This window comes from Zosterops lateralis (assembly GCF_965231275.1).
Source record: "Zosterops lateralis genome assembly, chromosome: 5".
In the NCBI taxonomy this organism is placed as follows: domain Eukaryota; kingdom Metazoa; phylum Chordata; class Aves; order Passeriformes; family Zosteropidae; genus Zosterops; species Zosterops lateralis.
This window is the reverse complement of record NC_139766.1, coordinates 47,696,762-47,716,038: the sequence shown is the minus strand read 5'-3', so window position 1 is coordinate 47,716,038 and position 19,277 is coordinate 47,696,762. Positions and strand designations below refer to the sequence as shown.

General features: G+C 38.0%; 1 protein-coding gene across 2 annotated transcripts in view; it reads right to left on the bottom strand.

Annotated features, from left to right (window-relative positions):
* The window catches only part of COL25A1 (collagen type XXV alpha 1 chain), a 294,554-nt gene that overhangs the window by 10,699 nt on the left and 264,578 nt on the right, over positions 1–19,277 (bottom strand). For both annotated transcript variants that reach the window (XM_083861172.1, XM_083861173.1), the window contains exons 24-33: positions 16,704–16,727; positions 15,779–15,823; positions 14,164–14,208; positions 13,783–13,863; positions 12,963–13,025; positions 11,367–11,417; positions 10,981–11,007; positions 6,093–6,146; positions 1,228–1,281; positions 67–93 (exon numbers count right to left, since the gene is read on the bottom strand). In XM_083861172.1, the coding sequence (XP_083717298.1) occupies positions 67–93; positions 1,228–1,281; positions 6,093–6,146; positions 10,981–11,007; positions 11,367–11,417; positions 12,963–13,025; positions 13,783–13,863; positions 14,164–14,208; positions 15,779–15,823; positions 16,704–16,727 (471 nt within the window). The remainder of the gene's footprint in view (positions 1–66; positions 94–1,227; positions 1,282–6,092; positions 6,147–10,980; positions 11,008–11,366; positions 11,418–12,962; positions 13,026–13,782; positions 13,864–14,163; positions 14,209–15,778; positions 15,824–16,703; positions 16,728–19,277) is intronic.

Here is a 19,277-nt window from a genome sequence, read left to right as displayed (position 1 = left end):
CATTAAGGAATTCTTGGCAGACTCTTACCGACCCCTGAGAGTGCCCTGGTCACACACATTACTTACATCAAGGCCAGGCTCGCCATCTTTACCCTGCCAAAGAACCACAGGAACTGCATTAGCTTCCCTCAGACAAGGACACTGCTGCCCATGTTTAATATTTCCAGGAACTGATAATCTGGCTGCAAAATTTTGCTTGACTGTAAAATTTTGTTTGCAGGCAGATTCCAGGAGCAAGCTAAAAATACAGGAAAATCTAGAAAATTTTATTTTTAGTTGGCAGGAGTTGGAAACAGGATTTTTTTTTGTTTGTTTTAAATTTAACTATAAAAGTGACTCTCACATAAAAATGTGTGGCAAGCTAATTTAACAGTCCATGGAGCCTGAAAACTGTCTCCAGCCACCGACTCCTGATCCAATTGAATGGATCCAATTAAACCACAGGTCTGTATTCCATCTTAAATTAATTAATCAAACAGATTAGACTGGAGAGGGTATGGAAACACTAAAAGTCTCCTGGAAAGGCTGGTTGTGCCTGGCCAAGCACATTTACATGACTTGCCTTGCGTCAAAGTACAGAACAGATGTGTATATGTACACACCTGACCCAGTCATTAGCAGTGTAAACATGGAAAGTCAACTGATTTTACTGGGGATGTCTTTGTCAGGCCAAAGGAAGTTCTCCCTCATATTTTGGAAATGGATAACATAATTAGAATTGCTGATTTAAAACAAATAATTTCCACCTATGGATGAGCAACAATGAAATTCTCATACTGCTTCTGAGTAGATGGCACAGAAATGAAAGCAAAACATGTCTCTGAAGTAATAAACAACAACAACAAAAAAACCCCATAATGGCAAAGTACAGAAATCCAAGCAGCTTACTGACATTAAGAAATTCACAGCTTTCCACAGTTTCTCCTGAACTCCTGGCACTCTCACATAGTCCCCAGGCAGCTGATGCTCAAAGGCTGCTGAACCAGGAGCACCTGAATTCTGCCTCTCCTCTCTCTTGCTGGTTCATGTCAGGTCTGGTTTTTTATGTGCATGGGTAGAAACCCAGGAGTGTGATATAGGCCATTGACCTTGCACTGTCAGGGTTTATTATCAATCTCTACCTTTTCCAAGTAATTCTACTGCTAGGTGAAAATCAGCCATAAAGCACACAGAATTTTATCAGGGAGAGATGAAAAGTGCAGTGTGTACAAACTCTGTGCAACTTACAGGCAAGCCGTATGGTCCTCTGGGTCCAGGGTCACCTACAGTTCCCTTCTCACCCTAAGAAAAGATTACAGAACAAGCAAACAAAAACATTGGCTATCTCAGAAATTATCTCCACCAAGTGCTTTAGGTTAAAGTTTATGCATTCCTAAGTATTTTGAGTGGAAAATATCCAAGCTCATTTATTTTTATTAAATGCTTAAGGGGGAAAGAGAAGGTGTGTATTACTTTCTAGGCAAAATGACTTTTTAGGCATATGATATCACGTTCATTTTTAAAAACATTAGTAACTGAATATATGTTTTAACTGAACATGCACCAGTGTCAAGTTTAAGTTTTTAACAGCTTAATGTTGCTCTCAGCAAAAACCCAAAGTTGTAATGAAAACTGAGGATATACAGCATCAAGCTGTATATATACATAGCAGCTGAGATGCTACAAAGTGACAGGCAAAAAATGCGTCAGTCAAAGCTTGATTTAAGTAGGCAATGCTATTAACAGTTACATTGTGAAGATTATCCTATGCACTGTACTGTGTTGCTAAATCCTCTACTGGATTCTAGATAAGTGATGTAAATACCCTGGTTTATTAAAATCAAAACAACTGTAATAATATGCAAGACAAACAAGTACAGAGATTACTCCAGAAGTCTGATCTCCTTCTGCACTAAAATCCATGGAAAAATCACCAGTTTCCAGAGGGGTGCTGCCAAAGTCATTCTGCAAGCTTAATAAAGGGTAAACTTTTCCAAATGGAGTGGAATTTCAAGGCAACAAATTTCAGGCCGACAGTAATAATCACCTTTGGTCTCTAATTCTTCTTTATCAACACTGATATAAAGTTAAGCTTCCCAAGCCAGCCAGGACTAGCCCGTGTAACTGCAAGGACAGGTCCCTGTCAGCTTGGTAGGGAGTCAGGGCTGGGAAGAAGGTGTGGAAAGCAGTCTTATTTCAGACTGTGGTGCTCTTCTGAATTAAGTCCATCAGAAAAGCACTTCTCTCTGGACAGCACTAAACTGCTCAAAGTGCTGGTGATTTAGAATAAAAAAATCCTGACCATCTCCAGTTTTCAAAGCTCCTACTCTGGATTGGTTATGCAGAGTGACGTGGGTCCCTTTGTCACCCCCTTTGCTGAACACACCCTAACACAGGGCTTGGTGCAAGGCTCTTGGTGTGCAGAAATTCTGTGTTCCATCCTAGCATGTGCTACACTTACGCTTGTGAGATAATTCTCTGTACAACATCCTCTGGGTTATTTACTGCTTATTATTATTTCATTAATGACTATATCATTAAAAGCACAAGACAGAGATGGAGACGTGTACCTAATTAATAGGGGTGATTATTGACAAAGCCAAGTATTTGGCACAGCTCTAAAAATGGGCTGCTATGTCTAAATTTCATTGACTGAATTATACAAAAAGGCAGGCACCAGAACAAATGGGACCTTCACCTGTGGTTGAATAATCTCAGTGTAACTGACATTTGGTCTGTTTTAAATACATTATAATTTTCTTAGGTGAGCACTTGATTTAGTCTACAGGTAATGAGATGTGCAGTGTCAGGTATTTCTGGATTCTGTTACTCCCCTGCTAAATTCTGAGCAGCACTTAGGCTGGATGCCCTGGCAGGACAATAGGAGGTATTGGGAAGTAACAGTTGATTTTCAAACCAGTAAATCCCTTGAAGCTTTAAAGCTTTCTGCTAAGAAGAAACTAATGTGCTGACCCATGTAGGTAAGAGCTACAAAACTCTTCAATCAGTACTTGAAATATGTCAAGACTAGTTAAGCATCTTTTTTTTCTTTAATCTTCAAGAGCACGATGACTGCACAAAGTCCTCTCAAGATAGGCTTATAACATTGCTAAACATATGGCAGTCATAAAGATACTGAATGTATCAGCCTAGGAAATAATCTCATCTGTTATGTAAGAATATATTTGGAGAAATGTATCTTGGAATTTTTTGCCTCCAATATAAAGCAGATCCTGAAACATGTTTGGAATACCAGATGAAGTCCTGAATGTTCATGGATTTTATGAGATTGATGGACTGTCATGACCATACTGCCCTTGACCATCACAGTTTTCTTCAGGGTAGCAGATATGGGCAAACCTCAAGATTTGAAATTTGGGTTTTTTTGTGAGAAAAATCCATCAGTGTCCAACCATAACCTATGTTTTTTCCTCCTATTTCACTTCAGTCTCCTGAATCACGGACAAATATGAGTTAAAATTTGCATGAATAAACCTGAATAATCTGTGTCTCCTTTAGGATAAATAGGGAGATTTCATAACACTGTCGTGATGAGAAACATTTTAACCAAATTAAAGAGAATGTGCTTTATGTACTAGTACTGTGTGTAATGATGATAGTGTTGCAGAGGCTATACATCTAAAAGCCAAAATCAAGCTGAAAACCAGGTCCTTGTCATCAATTAAAAAATAAAAAAAAAAAAAAAAAAAAAGAAAAGGAAATGCGTATTTCAGCTCTCAGATTCCTTTAGCTGGATAAAGCTGGATATACATCATGCCTGTCATCACCCTTCAGGCTTACATGTCCCCTTTCATCAGCAGTAGTTGAAGATGTCTATCTGTTTTCCAGTATTCTCTACTTTCCTTTCTCTTATGACAGTATGTAAGTGAAAATAATAGGTGCACAGTCAGATTCAGAGACCTATTATGTCCTACTCCTCCATGTAATAAAGATGGTCTCAGTAAAATGTGTCTAAGCACCTGGCAAAATGGTATTCCAATAGCTGAAAATTAGTAAGAACTATTAGACACTAGTCTCATAAATTATATTAATTCACATTATCAATTACTATTTCAGTTTCTACTAAAAAATGCATAAAACCACATTATCATGTCATGCATGATTTTCTTAGTCTACTTTGTCACTATCTAAACAGACTTTGTATAAAGATGATCTGATGTTTTCTATTTTAATAAATAGTTAAAACACAACAACCCAATGTAATTTGCACAACAGTCTGCTCTACCTCAGAGTAGTAACTCAGCATCACCTTGAATGCAGCCTGTGCATCAATGAGTTCATGATTATTCTGTAAAACAGCCCTAATGTACTTCCAGATTTATACTGGTCCAAGATTTTTCTTATCAATACAGAGAAAATAGGGCCCTATTCAGTGACAGTGAACACTGGCCCTATGCACTGTTTTTAATTAAAAAGTCAAGTCTGAGATCTGCAGAAAAAAATGTTTCCCTCCTGCTTTCAAATAAACAAGTTCAACAGTTGCAAAGGCAAGTTGCAAAACAGCATTAAAAATACATGTTTTGTTATTTAAATAATGAGACATATATCAACCCTGGGCACCTATTGCATAACTACGCTACAAACAACTCCTCCTCTCAAATGTTATTGAAAAATTAAATGAACAATTACAGCAACAATCCTGGTGGTTGCCTGCTTGGGAAAAAACCTTCCATGTCTCGTGAACTTCCTCCCATTCATTTAGCTCCACAGAAAATGGTGGGTGGGTAGGAATTTTCTGCACACCTTGGTCTCTGTTTTTGTGAAGTTCTCCTCCTATGCTCATGGAATTACTTATTTACATCACAGCAATTCCTACCCCCTTTACAGCTACTGCTTTTCAGCAGCTACAGTAGGGCTTACTCCAGATCCAGCTGTACAACTTCTTAAGACCTTGCATGCCCTCACAAGGAAAAAATATTAGTAGCTCTCTTCCACAGATGAGAAGAATAGTTTATAATATATTTTAAGGTCAAAGACACTTCAGCTGGTAGCACACACGCATATCCTGCAACATAAAAGCTCATAATGCAAGAATAAAATGTATGGTATTTTTATATACTTCTACATAGCTCATCTAAATTATTTACTTAAGATTAGAGGATGTTCAACTATCTTTTCACAGAGCTGACAGAAGATACATTTTTGTCCTAATTGAAGAAAAAAAAGAATTGAATCAGTAATCCCCTAGAAAAACAGAAAAAAATACTCAAGTCCTGCAGGCACTTACCTAGCTTGAGTGGTAACTGCAGCCTACTGTACAGTTTAATTTGGACTATGCTGCATGTCTTGTATTTATTCCTCAATACACAGTTCTGTGAAAATGAATCTTACCCTCCTCAGATGAAGCTAACTGGACCTCTGCCATGTGGTTGTGTCCTTAATACAGCTAGTCTGAAGTTGTTTTAGCATTTTGTTAAAGTGAGGAAGTCAAAGAGACAAAGTTGTGGACTGGCAACTCCTTGGAGGTTTTAGTTAGGGTATCATCTTCTAGTTTCTTGTATAAGTTGATGGCTGTATTGTTAAAGGTGACAGGCTCATAGTGAAAGATCAGAGTTCCTATCCTATCTCCACTGGAGAAAATTTACTGCAAATATTTCAAATTAAATACTAGGGCTCCTATCTCTTAAGCTTAAATTAAAAAAAAAAAAAAACAATTACAGAGGCTGGAGATTTTTTTCCTGGATAAAAAGAAACTCTCTTTTTTTTTTTTTTTTTTTTTTGCCATTCCATTTTTATATAATCAGATCACACGATCTTGTTTTGTACCAGTTTGTTCTCTTAATTTACACAACACAATGAAACCAATGAAAATCATGTCCTGTTTGTGGCACTGTGAACTAGAAAGTCCAGTCAATTTATTACTGATTAGTCATTTCAAAATACCAGCTCTCCTGGAGTTAATGAGTTATAATGTCAACCTGAAACAGATAAATGTGTGTGTAACTAGAGCACATTTACAGTTCTGGGCTGCTCCTCCACAGGTGAGATACCATTCTGTTCTGTTACATCAAGGCACAGTATGAGTCCCCATATGACATTTTTCCATTGTGGCAGTCACTTTGTAAGGAGAAGCACAGGGAGCACATACTTACTCTCTCGCCTTTTGGACCTGCAGGGCCATGGGGACCAACTGGGCCATCTAAACCCTACAAAAAGGAACAAAGAGGGTAAGAGAGAGGGCTTGCTCTTGCAACCCTTTAGTTTTAATAGCTGCCTTGTACACAAGAACTAACATGGAATCAGTCTTCACTGGTTGAAAATTCAGATTGAATTGTGATGCAACCTATTTGGCTTTCAAAACTCCACCTATAAACTCTCCTGTTATAAGTGTCTTCCTTCTATTTGGCATTCACTACATCCATGGAAGCAATCAGATTTTCAAAAATCCTAAACTGATTGGAAGAAGATTGGAAGGGTCAAAAAAGATATTTTTAATTACTGTTTTATTTTAAAAATTGATTATTCTTTAAATTGAAATGTCCACCTGTAAGATGGACTTACCTATTGCAGGGATCAATGAGAATCTCACTTCCCAGATATAACTCTTTCACTGCCTAGATTTCATCATCATTAAAGAAAGCACAAGATTTAACCTCTATGATGTGTAATATAACAATGTCCTCAGATGAACTTCAGCACATCTGCATCTCCCTTCACTGATTCCATATTAGCACTGAACAGCTATGGTCTCCTGTAAGCTAAATCCCTAACCCTACTCAGGAAAACTAGCAACCCAATCGAGGCAGTTGTCCAACCAAAAACCAAAATTAAGCTGCCTTTTTACGGTTCAGAGCTCCTTTTGCTGAGAATTTCATTCTCTTTCCCATACATATTGCCCTGAGAATCTGCTTGAAGCCCCTTATTATGCAGCATAGAACATGCCTGGAGCATTTGGCCTTCCTTCCTGTGTGCAGGGAGTGAGCTTGGCTGGCAGAGGGAAGGACATGGACTCAATGACGAAGGGGGACACAAAAAGACAAGGGACTCACCCGGGCTCCTGGCTTTCCGTCTAAGCCAGATGCTCCCTGTGTGGTTAGGTGGAAACATGGATGGTGGGCACGACACGAATGACAAGAACGTGAGATTAGTAAGTGGCGCTGATGAATAAACACAATTCAAACGTACAGTACACGCTGTGACAGGGTTCTGGAATGGGTATCACATTACCACAGCATGTTAGTCAAAAATTCACATAAAACACTGAGAGCCTGATTCTGTTCTTGCTTCAGTGTAATGTCACTGACCCACCCCTGCCCTCAAATCAAGTATATTAGAGCAGAATATTGTCAGGCTGTAGGAGGGCTACAAACACCAGATGTTATGGTGTTTTTGAGCTTGAACACACAAATATTTACTTTGTAATTTACTCGCATGCTTTCTAATTTGTAAATAGCGACAATACTGAATAGTATACACAAAGGAAGAAAAATGTGTGTTAACTGCGATAGGAAATATTTAAGTGCAAGAATACTGCATTATGCAGCCAACAAAATCTGGATCCTGACCACAATGGCCTCATTCATTTCCAAGAGCCCGGGAGACAATCACATTTCCTGTTTTCCTCTGTACTCCCAGCTCAGGGCTCAGTCACAGGCAGCCCCAGGCACGGCGGGCGATGAGCCTGAGCATCCTTGGGGACGGGGGGACCTCTCGTGGATTCCGTGGGAATAACAGAGCAGAGCTGGATGTGCTGGGGATGTGCGGCACAGGCTACACCAGCCAGGACACGGGTAATAAATAATCTGGGGAACATCCCCTTCCTAAAAAAGCAAACCAATCCAACCCTCAAACAAACCCAACTAAAATATCCAGCCAACTCAATAAAATGAGCCATTTTTTTTGGAACGTCAAAGGCTTGGACTTTGCTCCTGAAAATGACACCTAGAAGTAGCAAGCAGAAGCAAGCCAAGATCTGTGTAAATTTGGAAAACCCAGTAGTGCATTTTGTTCTGGAGTCTCTTCTATCTTATAGCCATTTTCAGGGCATCTGCTCAGGCCTCCAAAGCTCACTCTCTACAGAGATGTAAATGTCAACGTGAAAATAAGCTTTTATTTTTCTCAAAAAAAAATTTAAAATTCACGGCCCTGCACATAATTCATGAAAGTATTAATCAGAGAGGTTTGTGTTGTTTTGGGTAAACTAAGTCTTTTTTCTCCATTTTATTGTTAATAATGCAATCACTAGGAGCAATCCTCATAGAATAAAAACCGCAGAGGAAAAATTAACTCCTTTTCTGAGGAAAAAAAATAAAGCTGCCTTTTCAGCATGCTTTCAAACACAAAGTATTTTCTATTTTATCAATCTAAATTTTAAGAACTCTGATGTTTCCATATTTTAAAGGTTCTTCACTGGTAAGAAAAAATTCATGCCACTCAGAATGGGAACTTCCGGAAGAACAAGGCAAAAATAATAATCCAGGGGAAAAAAACCCAAACACAACTAAATTCCCATAATCAATTTTTAGCTTTCCTCAATTAGACCTGTCCATTTGAACTGCGGAAGTGCAATAAGAGGAAGAATAACTGAGGAGATGGGGGACAACTCTTTTTTTTAATGGAAACACCATACAACACTTGAATAACAGCATGACTAATGTAATGGAGGTGATGACGTCCTTGTGACACTGAACACTCTCAACTGACACACAACAAACAAAACCAAACCCTGACAGCACTGGGTGTTACAGGACATTACTTGGGATGATAGCACAGATTTGGGACAAAACAAAACAAGACTGATGCTCTGCTCCAACACACTATCTTCTGTGTGCTATTGAGTAAATTAGAATTGTTCATGAGGAGTAGAAAGAGATATTTGTGATTTGCACTGAAATTGAATAGTTGGGGTTTTTTACTTACTGGAAGACCAAGGGGCCCTCTGTCACCCTTTTGACCTGGTTCACCCTTCAATCCTTTAAGACCATTTAACCCTGGTTCACCCTAAATGTAAAAGTATAAATGCCAAATTTTTGGTGCTATAATGGGTGTTTAAGCTGGGATAGAAGAAGCCAGTCTCAGAAGTAGCTGCAAATTCCAGTTTGAAACAAATTCAACCTTCTCAGCTTACTGGCAATTTACATACTGATTGAATAGTGGGCAAAAGTACTTGGGAGATGTCTGCTTGAGATGTAAAAATCTGTGTAAAAAAAACTACAGGAAACTTTTGGGTAACAGATTTTTTAATCTTTTCCTAATAATTATCACTATAGTTACATGGTTTGAATTAAGCATGAGTTTCAGGGGGTTTTGGAAATTCTTCAAATCCCATAAACCACCCTATGCAAATAATTCAAACTGAAAGAAAATGTTCATAAAAGTAAGCCTAAAAACTGTAGGTTTCTAGAGTGGGATCTCCTGAAAAACACATTTGGTAAGGAAGCAATATTTTTCCTTACAGTAAACTGGAATTTGCAGCAAAATCTTACATAAAGATATTTTAAACCTTTAAGCATACATAATAAGCAGTAAGAAGTTAAAAGAAAGAGTATAGGTTACACAATGCCAAACTATTTGGGAGGTCCACAGTTTGTGTGTTCATACAGAGAAATTTTAACAATGTAAGAAATGGCACTTGTTGTGATTGTTAAATTATGCATCACCAAGATGACAATACTGGGCTCAGAGTTGCCAATAAATCATTCTCTCATTATGAAAAACTGCATCAGCATGAGGACTGCTCAGTCAAAGAGAGTATTGACCACACCTGCCTCTTTTGGGAAACAGAAATACGTGGGTATTTTATCCAGGCTGCTCCCCATGGCCTCATTGCTAGATTACCCTTTGATGTATTATGTTACCTTATATTATATTCATATTAAAAAAAAAAAAAAATCTCAGTAGAACCCAGTCTGCTCCTTTAAGTAACTCCAGACATCATCTGCCTGCTTTGCACCCTAAGTAGCCATTTCTTCATTCTTATTCTATTTGACTTGATGTGACTTTCAGAGCAAGTAGCACTGGAAACACTGAAGTTTTGGAAACAGACCTGAGAAATCCCACAAAAGCCTGAGTCTCAGGCCAAAAGCCTGAGGTAAAGCAGGGCTGGTGCTAAAATGGAACATACTTGATTTCAAAAGATGATTTATGACTTAGGTTTCTTGAGCCAAGTTAACACAGTTTCATAATGGGTCAAACCTGTGATTTTCTGTCTTGCACCTTTAAAAACCCAAAATAAAAACTTAAAACTAAACAAAAACACCTTTTCCTCCTCTTACTTACTTTTTGAGAAAGGTGTGATTAGGGAGCCATAGTGATTTAAATGATCATGCCTGACAAGACCACTGGCCTTAATGAATACCAGTGTCATGCTGAATTTTAGTTTACTGGTGACTACTGAATTAAAGCACAAATTAAAATATTCCAACTCTGCCAAAATTCACTTCCACTCTCCTGAGCTGTTCTCATGGGCTAAGAGAGTCCCTAAAGAATATCTATGCTATGGAAAATTGTATTGCAGACCTGTCTGATCATGAATACAGTTTGGAAAACACAAAAATGCACACATCAGTTTGTGATGGTGAACCAGTATAACATGTGAAGGAACTGATCAGCAAAATACCTGTCACCTAACAAAGGCCATGGAGACTGGAAGAAGCAGGAGATACAAGAGAGCATAAATGAAGACGAGTTTATCTGACTTAATTTCCTGAGCCCGTAACATGCTCCTGTATTCCAAAGTAATTCCAAGTGCAAAAGTAGCTTGTCCATAAACAGGAAGCTAAATAATTTAGTGCCACATCCCAAATATTCATAGAAAAAATGGACTCAGCCGATGCTGAGGAGAAATGCTACTCAGAAATAATCACAGAAAATTTATAAAGCTTTTAAACTGCTAATATCAAAACCTGCTTTAAGGTTTAAGAATATCAGAAACGTTTATTAAATGGGGCATGAAAAAACATAGCTGCATGCATTCAAGAGCAAAACATGACACTTTGAAGACATAAAGAGCTTGTCTATTCAAGACAGGTATTAATTTACCTTTGGGCCAGGCAGTCCATGAGGTCCCTGAAAATAAAAGTAACATTTTTCATTATGAAAATAAACCACAATTTTTTTGAGTTTTTGCTTTATAGGGATACAAATTTCCCCTGTATTTCTTTACTCTCAAAAGAAATGAAGCTATCAATAAAGGAACAGTGAACACTTGATTCTGAGAAGGAACCAGACCACTAGCATGTTAACAATAACAGGAATGTGCAATTTGTTTTTCCACTTCCTATGGATTCTAAGACATACAAAAAGGATTTCCAGATTAGGTCTCCTCTTTAATGGCCACATATTCTGATAACACTTTCAGTAAGCAGGCAATAAAGTGGCAAGAGGGCTTAGGCCATTTCTAGTCCCACTGTTCCTTCCAAGCTTACCATAGGGCCTGGAGGACCATGTGGTCCTGGTGGTCCAGGTGGTCCTATCATCTACAGATAAAAAACAATGGTATTAAATCATGCAGTGCAAAGAACTCCCACAAAAATACCAGAAGTCAGGCTGACCCTTGTTGGCAAGCACTTACAAAAATAGCTATGCAACAGTGAACATTGACAGCACATCTAGACAAGGCTTTAGGAATGGGAATTATTTTGATTTGAAAGACAGTGTACCCAAAGTGCAGATCTGCCTGTGCCATTTGGCAGTGTGCCTGCCTCCAGATTCTTATGCCTAGGGTCTATGATACACTTTAAGACACTATGAGGGAAAAACATTAAATCCCTGTAAAACAAACAGTACTGAAAAGGGATGCTTGAACTTTTAATATTTTATGGTATGTGCTCTTTAGTTTTCTCTTGTACTACTTAATCTACAGAGCCAGAAGGTGATGATGTGTTATTTTATTCCTCCTCCACACTGATGAATGGAAAAGATACTAAATTCAAGCTGTGCTTTGGCATTACTTCAAAATTGCCCTCTCTCTCCTTTTGTTTCTTTTAGCCCACTTGTAGCAAAAATTCTCAGAGGTCATTAAATTAGGTAATCGGGTTGCTCAGCATTTAATGCAGGCATATTCTGCACTGATTTTCCATGTTCCTAACAAATCCATGGAAAGAATTTCATGATGATATATCCAGCTTAACATCCTTCTCTTCCTGGATTTAATCCCAATGGGGTGCTGCCATAACCTGTGGAGTGGCAGCAGGGATGCTAACACATGTCTCCAGACTCATGCACTGCTGTAGTAGCTGTTGGTAGCAAGAGCACGAGCAGCTACAAGAAGAACTTTGGAATGTGAGACAGATTCTACCACCTCTGAAATCTCCTGAAAACTCTAAGTCTTCCTTCAAGCAGAATGGCATGAATGAATTAGTGAATTCATTTCTAACAAATTAATCTTCTTCTCATAGAAAGAACCTCAGAGATGCAGGCTCCCTCTTGAGTCCTGTGATGGCACAGGGCAGCCTCTGACTTCTCAGAGCTATGGCTTCTGTCATTAACCTCTCCCCTGAGGTCTCTCATCTTACTGTGCTCTGATAATGAAAGTCACCTACACCACAAAGGTACTCTATAAGAGTTTGTCTGGGTTCTTTGGGTTTATTTGGTTTTGTTTGTTTGTTTCATTTTTAATGCCTTTACAATGCTTTGAAAAAAAATCAGGAGAATATCTCGTCGCATGCAACTAGTTCACTACCCTGAGTCACACATCTGAAGTCAGTCTAGTCTGGTTCTCACTGGACTATCTGAGATTCCCACAGTATAAGGTGCTGAAAGAGATTACGGTTTGTTTGATTTTTTTCTTTTTTTCTCCATCTATCTTTTGATTCATTACAGAGCTCTGACTGAAGTGAGCTGGACTTGTTCATTGTCATAGAATAGAACAGGAATTATACCTTTAAAATTTCTTAAACTGTATTTAGGTCTATGACCAGAAGTCTGTACATTCTCAGGAAAGATCAGTCATGAATATCAAGTATTGCTCAGACTAAGAAGCTGGACTCCTGTGTTCATTGCAATGCCACACTGAGACTTACTGAAGGACCTTGGGCACCCGGTAAACCAACGTCTCCTTTTTCGCCTTTCACGCCATTGGCTCCCTAAAAATCATTACAAAACAGCATTTAGAAACAGCTTTAATCTTACTAGCAACCAATCTAGAAATAATATTATTTATTGGCAAATAATTATGATTTTAAAAAAGAACAACACAGCACACGTATAAAGAAAATCCTTTAAAAAATTCTCGCACTATTTAAAAAAATATTTTTTAACTAATATGGACATATGTTTTTATATTGATAGCTATCAACTGTGGCATGATATTTATGACAATTCCTTAAACTGGCTATATACTTCACTGTATATATAGTATAATATATTATATTATAGATACAATTTTGGAATTGTTTCTGTTTTTGTTGAGAAATTTCTCATGTATGTGTGTATATATATATATATATATATATATCTATCTAGATATACAAAATAAGAATGCATCCCATAAATATTCATGCATTTTTTTCTTCCTCCTCAATCTAAGTCACCTGAAATTTCCATTAAAAACATAGCTCCTTTCTCCTTGCCCATGTTGTGCTACATATTACAAGAGTGGTACAACTTTGGTCATCCTGCTGTCTCATCTCTTTCTTCCAGACACAGTATTTTTTTTTCACTGTAAGTGGAATGAAAAGGTCCAACAATCCTCCTCCTAGATTAGCTTCAGAACAACCTCAGAATTTTCTCCCTAGTGCTTTCTGTCCCATTTGCAATTTATCAACACCGTTGGAAATTCCTGATAATGAGAGAAAATAGAAGTATTTTGCTAAAACTAATTAATTAATTTTTCATACTCACTGGTAGGCCAGGCAGTCCAATTCCCCCTTTTTCTCCAGGCATTCCAGGATCACCTGTGTCTCCTTTTGAGCCCTTAGGACCCTAAAATACAGAATTATTCAGCAAGTCATGAAAAAACTTAGGGACACCAACAGAATTCTAGCTTTGATCTCAATAAGCAGAAGTCATGTGCTGCATATACCTTTCTATTAAAATGCAGAAATGGAGACGTTATTAGATCATAGACTATGCAGCAACACTATAATGATCTTTATTAAACATTATCATCATATTATTTAGATTATGAAGTCTAAGTTACAACTTGGGATCATGGAAATAATCTCTTGAAACAACCTGTGGTTGTTCACATGTTCTTCACTACATGATTTAAACAAAATGTACCTGCTCTCCATCAACTCCTGGAGTTCCTGGGGATCCTGGTTCACCCTGCAGGAGATAAGACAGAACTGGATTATGCCAATTGTCCCAGATACTAGAGGAAAGAGCCATAGAAATTCCCCTAATTAACAACAATAAAGGTAGAGAATATTCTGTCAAAAAATCCAGCATATATATAATACCTATATTAAAGAAACAGCCCAGCTGATTATGACATTACACAAACTTTAGGTTGTATAAAGGCCACATAAGTGCATAAAGAGGAAAAAAGAATACAAAATCCCAGGGGTGAAAAGATTCCAAGCCAATGGAAGCTTTGCTTGCTACCAGAATACTCCTGCCTCCCAACTGACGTAAGGTAGAGAGAAACTTCACGGGGTTCTTTTCCCATGGTTTATTCCACATCACCCAGTGAATGAGTTCACATTCACCACATTGTCTTGTGACCAGTTCCTGGGTAGCATTCCCTAAGAGAGCAAGTTATGGTGATGAATGGAGTCGATGACATTAGAAACAAACTCCTGTGATGTTGAATTCTGCTTTACATTGTAAATTTTGAATGAGAACGCTCACCTATATGAAGGAACACAACCCCTACCACACTCCAACTCTTCTGTTTTACAATATACTTCATGTTGCAGAATTGCTGGGTAGATGATAATGCAAAAAGCGATTTCTGCACACTTAACTGTATACTCTATCATCAATTTTCACATAGAATGAATCTTGTTTCTCACAATTTCTCAAAACAACGTACATGTGTATTGTGATGTATTTCCATACAAAATACCGCATAAAGTCTAAAATTGAAATGTCCGGTATTTTTATGGAAGATGCATGTATTTGCTCTTGGAATAGCATAGAGACACTGGGAGAAGATGCAGTATCTAGCATTTAATAGGAGAAACATCTCAACTAGTTTAAAAGCATTTAGGGAAAGTCCACTAACTTCAACACTTCTTTTTTAAGTATAGGCAAATTTATTATTTAAATTTTATAGAACAGTGCAGCATATGGTATTCATTGTCTCTGTGTGGGCTGCTCAGTAACCCTTCTGTACTACATACAGGCACCAGCCAGGTGGTATTGGCAGGCCTGGGTTTCCAGCCAGGCTCCTGCCCACATGTGTACGTTGTAATTTTTACTGACATTAGACAATACTGCACTTATTTGGGTGGGTGCCCCTGTGATATAAAAGCTGCATTCACATGCACTCACACGGTGGCCAGTGGTCTTGCACACAGTTTTGCCTGCCTCAATCCCACTCAGTCAGAAGTGAGGCAGGGGACTCACTGTCTGGTTGTGTGCCTACTTTACCAAGTCCTAGTGAGCAACCTCAGTGCTGACCCGAGTGAGATGCTTCTGCACTCTTTCAGTACTAATTAATTTTGCTTGTCCTTAGTTAAGCATCTGTGTGTGGCAACTAAACAAGGCACCTATTCTGAAAAGCTACATGTCAAGAATCTGGGATATAAAGTTGGAAACATGCCCTATTTGTTAAATTTAGAGTTAAACAACTGTGCTGGAAAGCTCTGTTTACTCGTACACATACATAATTTAAAAAAGCCCAGAAAATACTCCGCCCTTAAGATACAATGAGTAAAGTAAGGAAGATCACCTTTGACCCTGGCAGCCCTTGGGGTCCTGGTGGTCCTGGTGGTCCCTAAACAGAAACATACAAACTTCTCAGCTCTTAAATAAACTCCTGAACAACTCGTCATGTAAGCACATGATGAATGTTAATATAGCTACTGTAACAAAATGGGTTAGATTTTTAACACAAGGGGAACCAAAAACAGTTACGGACAAGTTGTTAACCTGTAACAGGTCAACACTACCACCAAAAAACAGTGTTAAAATCACAATACAGCTCATATTTTGTAATAAATAAGTCTTCTGCTCCTGTTGATGAAATGGCACTGCTTCCCTTAATGGAAGAGAAACCAAAACCCATTCATATTTGCCAGCCCACACTGCCTGATCCAAAAAAATCTGAGACCAGGAGAAATCTCCAAGCAGTCGCAAAGAGGATTCTGCTAAAAGATGCTAAGTGCATCTGGGGATACTCAGTGCTTTGTGAAATTGTCATGGAATAAGCTGTAACCATTTCTTTCATTTCTACCTCAGGCTGTGTCATGCATCAAATACTGGTCTGGATGGTGCATAGTGGGGGGATGCTTCAAAAAAACCCCACAACAACATTTAAAAATTAATATAAAGAAAGGGTGTGTACAGATGGGAAAGTATGACTAACAGCAGGCTTGCAGAGAAGAACTTGAAACAAAAGAGAAGAATGTGCTTTCCCAGTCTTGTACTTAAATGAAGTTTTGCCATTAATTCAGAAGGAGCAGAATTGGTTCCATTTTTGGCTTTCAACAACGGGTTCTCTGCTATGGGAACACCAAGCAAAGAAATCAATGCATGTTATGATGAACCTGGGTGACATTGCATGAAGACATGTCCTGAGCTAGGAGAATAATGAACATGCTGCAGCACAACGGAGAAGTTCTACAACACACAGTAAGTCATGCAATAGGAATTACCGTGACAGTCAGGGTGGCAATCCTCTGTTGGCAAAATGCATTAACAAGAGTTGTCAGTAGCAGAATTAAACAATGATATAAATAATTCTGTTTGCTGCAGTTATAATCCCCACAGAACCTACACTGCATGTGGGAGACACCATGCCTTCAAAAACATTAATAAAACCTCTGTTATTTTTAACTCTTCACGTTGTATTAGCTGCTTGGTTTCTGTGGGAATTAGATGAAGACACTACTTTCTGTACCGTAACAATGACTAAATAGCAAAATCTAAGCAGAAGTATTCAAACAGATGTTTTTTAAACTTTTTAAGAAAACATAATGGGTTGGTGTCTAAAGTCAACCAAAAGACTACCCTATGTTTTGTAATGTCCGCAGGTTTTGCACTCATGTTTAACTAATAAAATACAATTCCTGGACTGGAGATATAACGTTAATTTTAATGCAGTTCTAAATCAAAAACTGCCAGTCCATAACCCAGCTACGCATTCTACAATTCTGCTTTGAATGCTTAGAAAGACAAAGGATATTCTTATCATGAAAGGAGGCAAAACATCTTGACCTCTCACTATTTTTTTTTGCCAAAGAATCTAAAAGCAAGTGGAAAAGTGTTAAAATGTAATTTAAATGCTTGTCTATATTTTTAAACAGAGCAAAACTCCTAAACATTGCAGCTTGCACATGCTTTCCTTTAGCATGTGAAGAACTTAAGTGGCCTACATGGAACAATAAATGCTTTTCTAATTGTTATCCAATGTGCAAATAAAGGTTTGCAGATCTTCTGTCTTAAGCTGTAAAAGAACCTCTGTATGTCAGTGCAACAATACATACTGTTGGCAAAGGTCTGGAACCTACTCAATACAAAGTACTTGAACAAAATTGTTCTGTAACACATGGAATTAATATACTCATATCCTTTGTATTGCAACATATTAATGGAAATACATCAAGAACTTTAAAAACACTGAAAAGTTCAGGTATGAATGTATCTAGTTATGAAAACTTAAAATAACCATTGCAAAGAACTGTTTACATGTTCACAGTAATGGATCCCTTTACAGTAGCAGATATTTTAATATCTAATGCTGTAGTTCCTATAAAGGTTAAACTTTTGAAATTACTGTTTTTTGCCCTGGGAAGTTCTACAGAATAGTGTGAAGAGGAATTTCAATAGAGAGGTGAATTTTGTATTTGATCCTCCAAGTGAAAGCTACATACTCTCAGCAGGGGTCTTGCTCAAACCACGATGACAATTTTAAGATTGCACATAAGATTGAATAGGAGGCACAAGGCAAAGTAACTGAATTGCTAGATTGCTCCATGATTGATTACTAAATTCTAACATGAGAAAAGCAGCTCAGATCTTGCAAACTCTTGTCAACTTCTTAAATCTGCAGGCCAAATACTGTGCAAGTTCACAGTTTGGTGCTGAACACTGGAAGTTCTCATGTACCTTTGTGAGAGAACTGCAAATCTCAGAGCCCCTGAGAATTTGGCACCAAGAGACTTAGGAATGAGTGTTTGCCATCTGAAAGGACTGAGCTGGATTTGGAAAGGATATTTTCAACTGATCCTATATAATCTTACTTACACCCTCCTTGTACAGCCATTCCCATTAATATCAATTATTTGTTGCCCTGGATTGGAAGGTGATGACATTTGGAATGATTTGCAATGGGATAAAGGCTTCCTAATATGTCTCAACCACTGCAAAAGGCTTTAGTCCACTTTTAAGGCTTCTTTAGGTGCCGCAGCTTTTCTGAGGAAGCTTGAAAGTAACACTGATGCCAGAGTTACGATAAAAAGACAGAATACAGGAGATAGAGAGGCTAAAGCCCCTGGTAAATCTGTGTCTGGTAATACACAACATTAATTTCACAGGCTACTTTAGGCATGTAAGTCAGAGAAGGATTTAGAAGACTGAAAGCTGTGTGTCTAAATTCCCTTACAAGCAAAACCAAATGAGGCAAACATAATGAAGAGCCTTACAACATGCCTATGCAGACTTCCCCACAGACACAATGAAATTGTGGACTCAGCAACACACAAGGCTTTTATATTTTAGGAAAGGCAGTGAGATTTTTTTTTTTATTTTTTTAAAGAATCTTGGAAACCAAATGACTGGTCAGACATTTAGCCACTCCCACTGCATGAATGTAAGAAAAAAAGTTCAGTAGCTTCAGTGAGAAAGTGATCAGATGCACAATGAGCCAAATCCAGTCTTCAGTTCCACATAAGCAAGCCATTCACTTTGGTGGTGTTATACTGCACAGAATTTGCATCTGAGTATGCTGCAATGTAAATCACCTTGACTGCAATGACATATGTCATCTTGGTCCTTTGCTTTTATGCAAACACTCACTCATTCCTTTTGTAACCCCCCTTTAATCCTCCACACTTTTCTGCACACCAGTCAAAATAGGTTTTCCAGAAATGAATAAGTGAGAAGACTGGTGCTGGGTCCACTTAATGTACTCAAGTTGCTGATTGAATCCACAGCTTGCTAATGGAACCATGTTACATAGTTTCCAAATCTCAAATATTCTGCTCTTTGCATTTTATATGAAGAGGAGA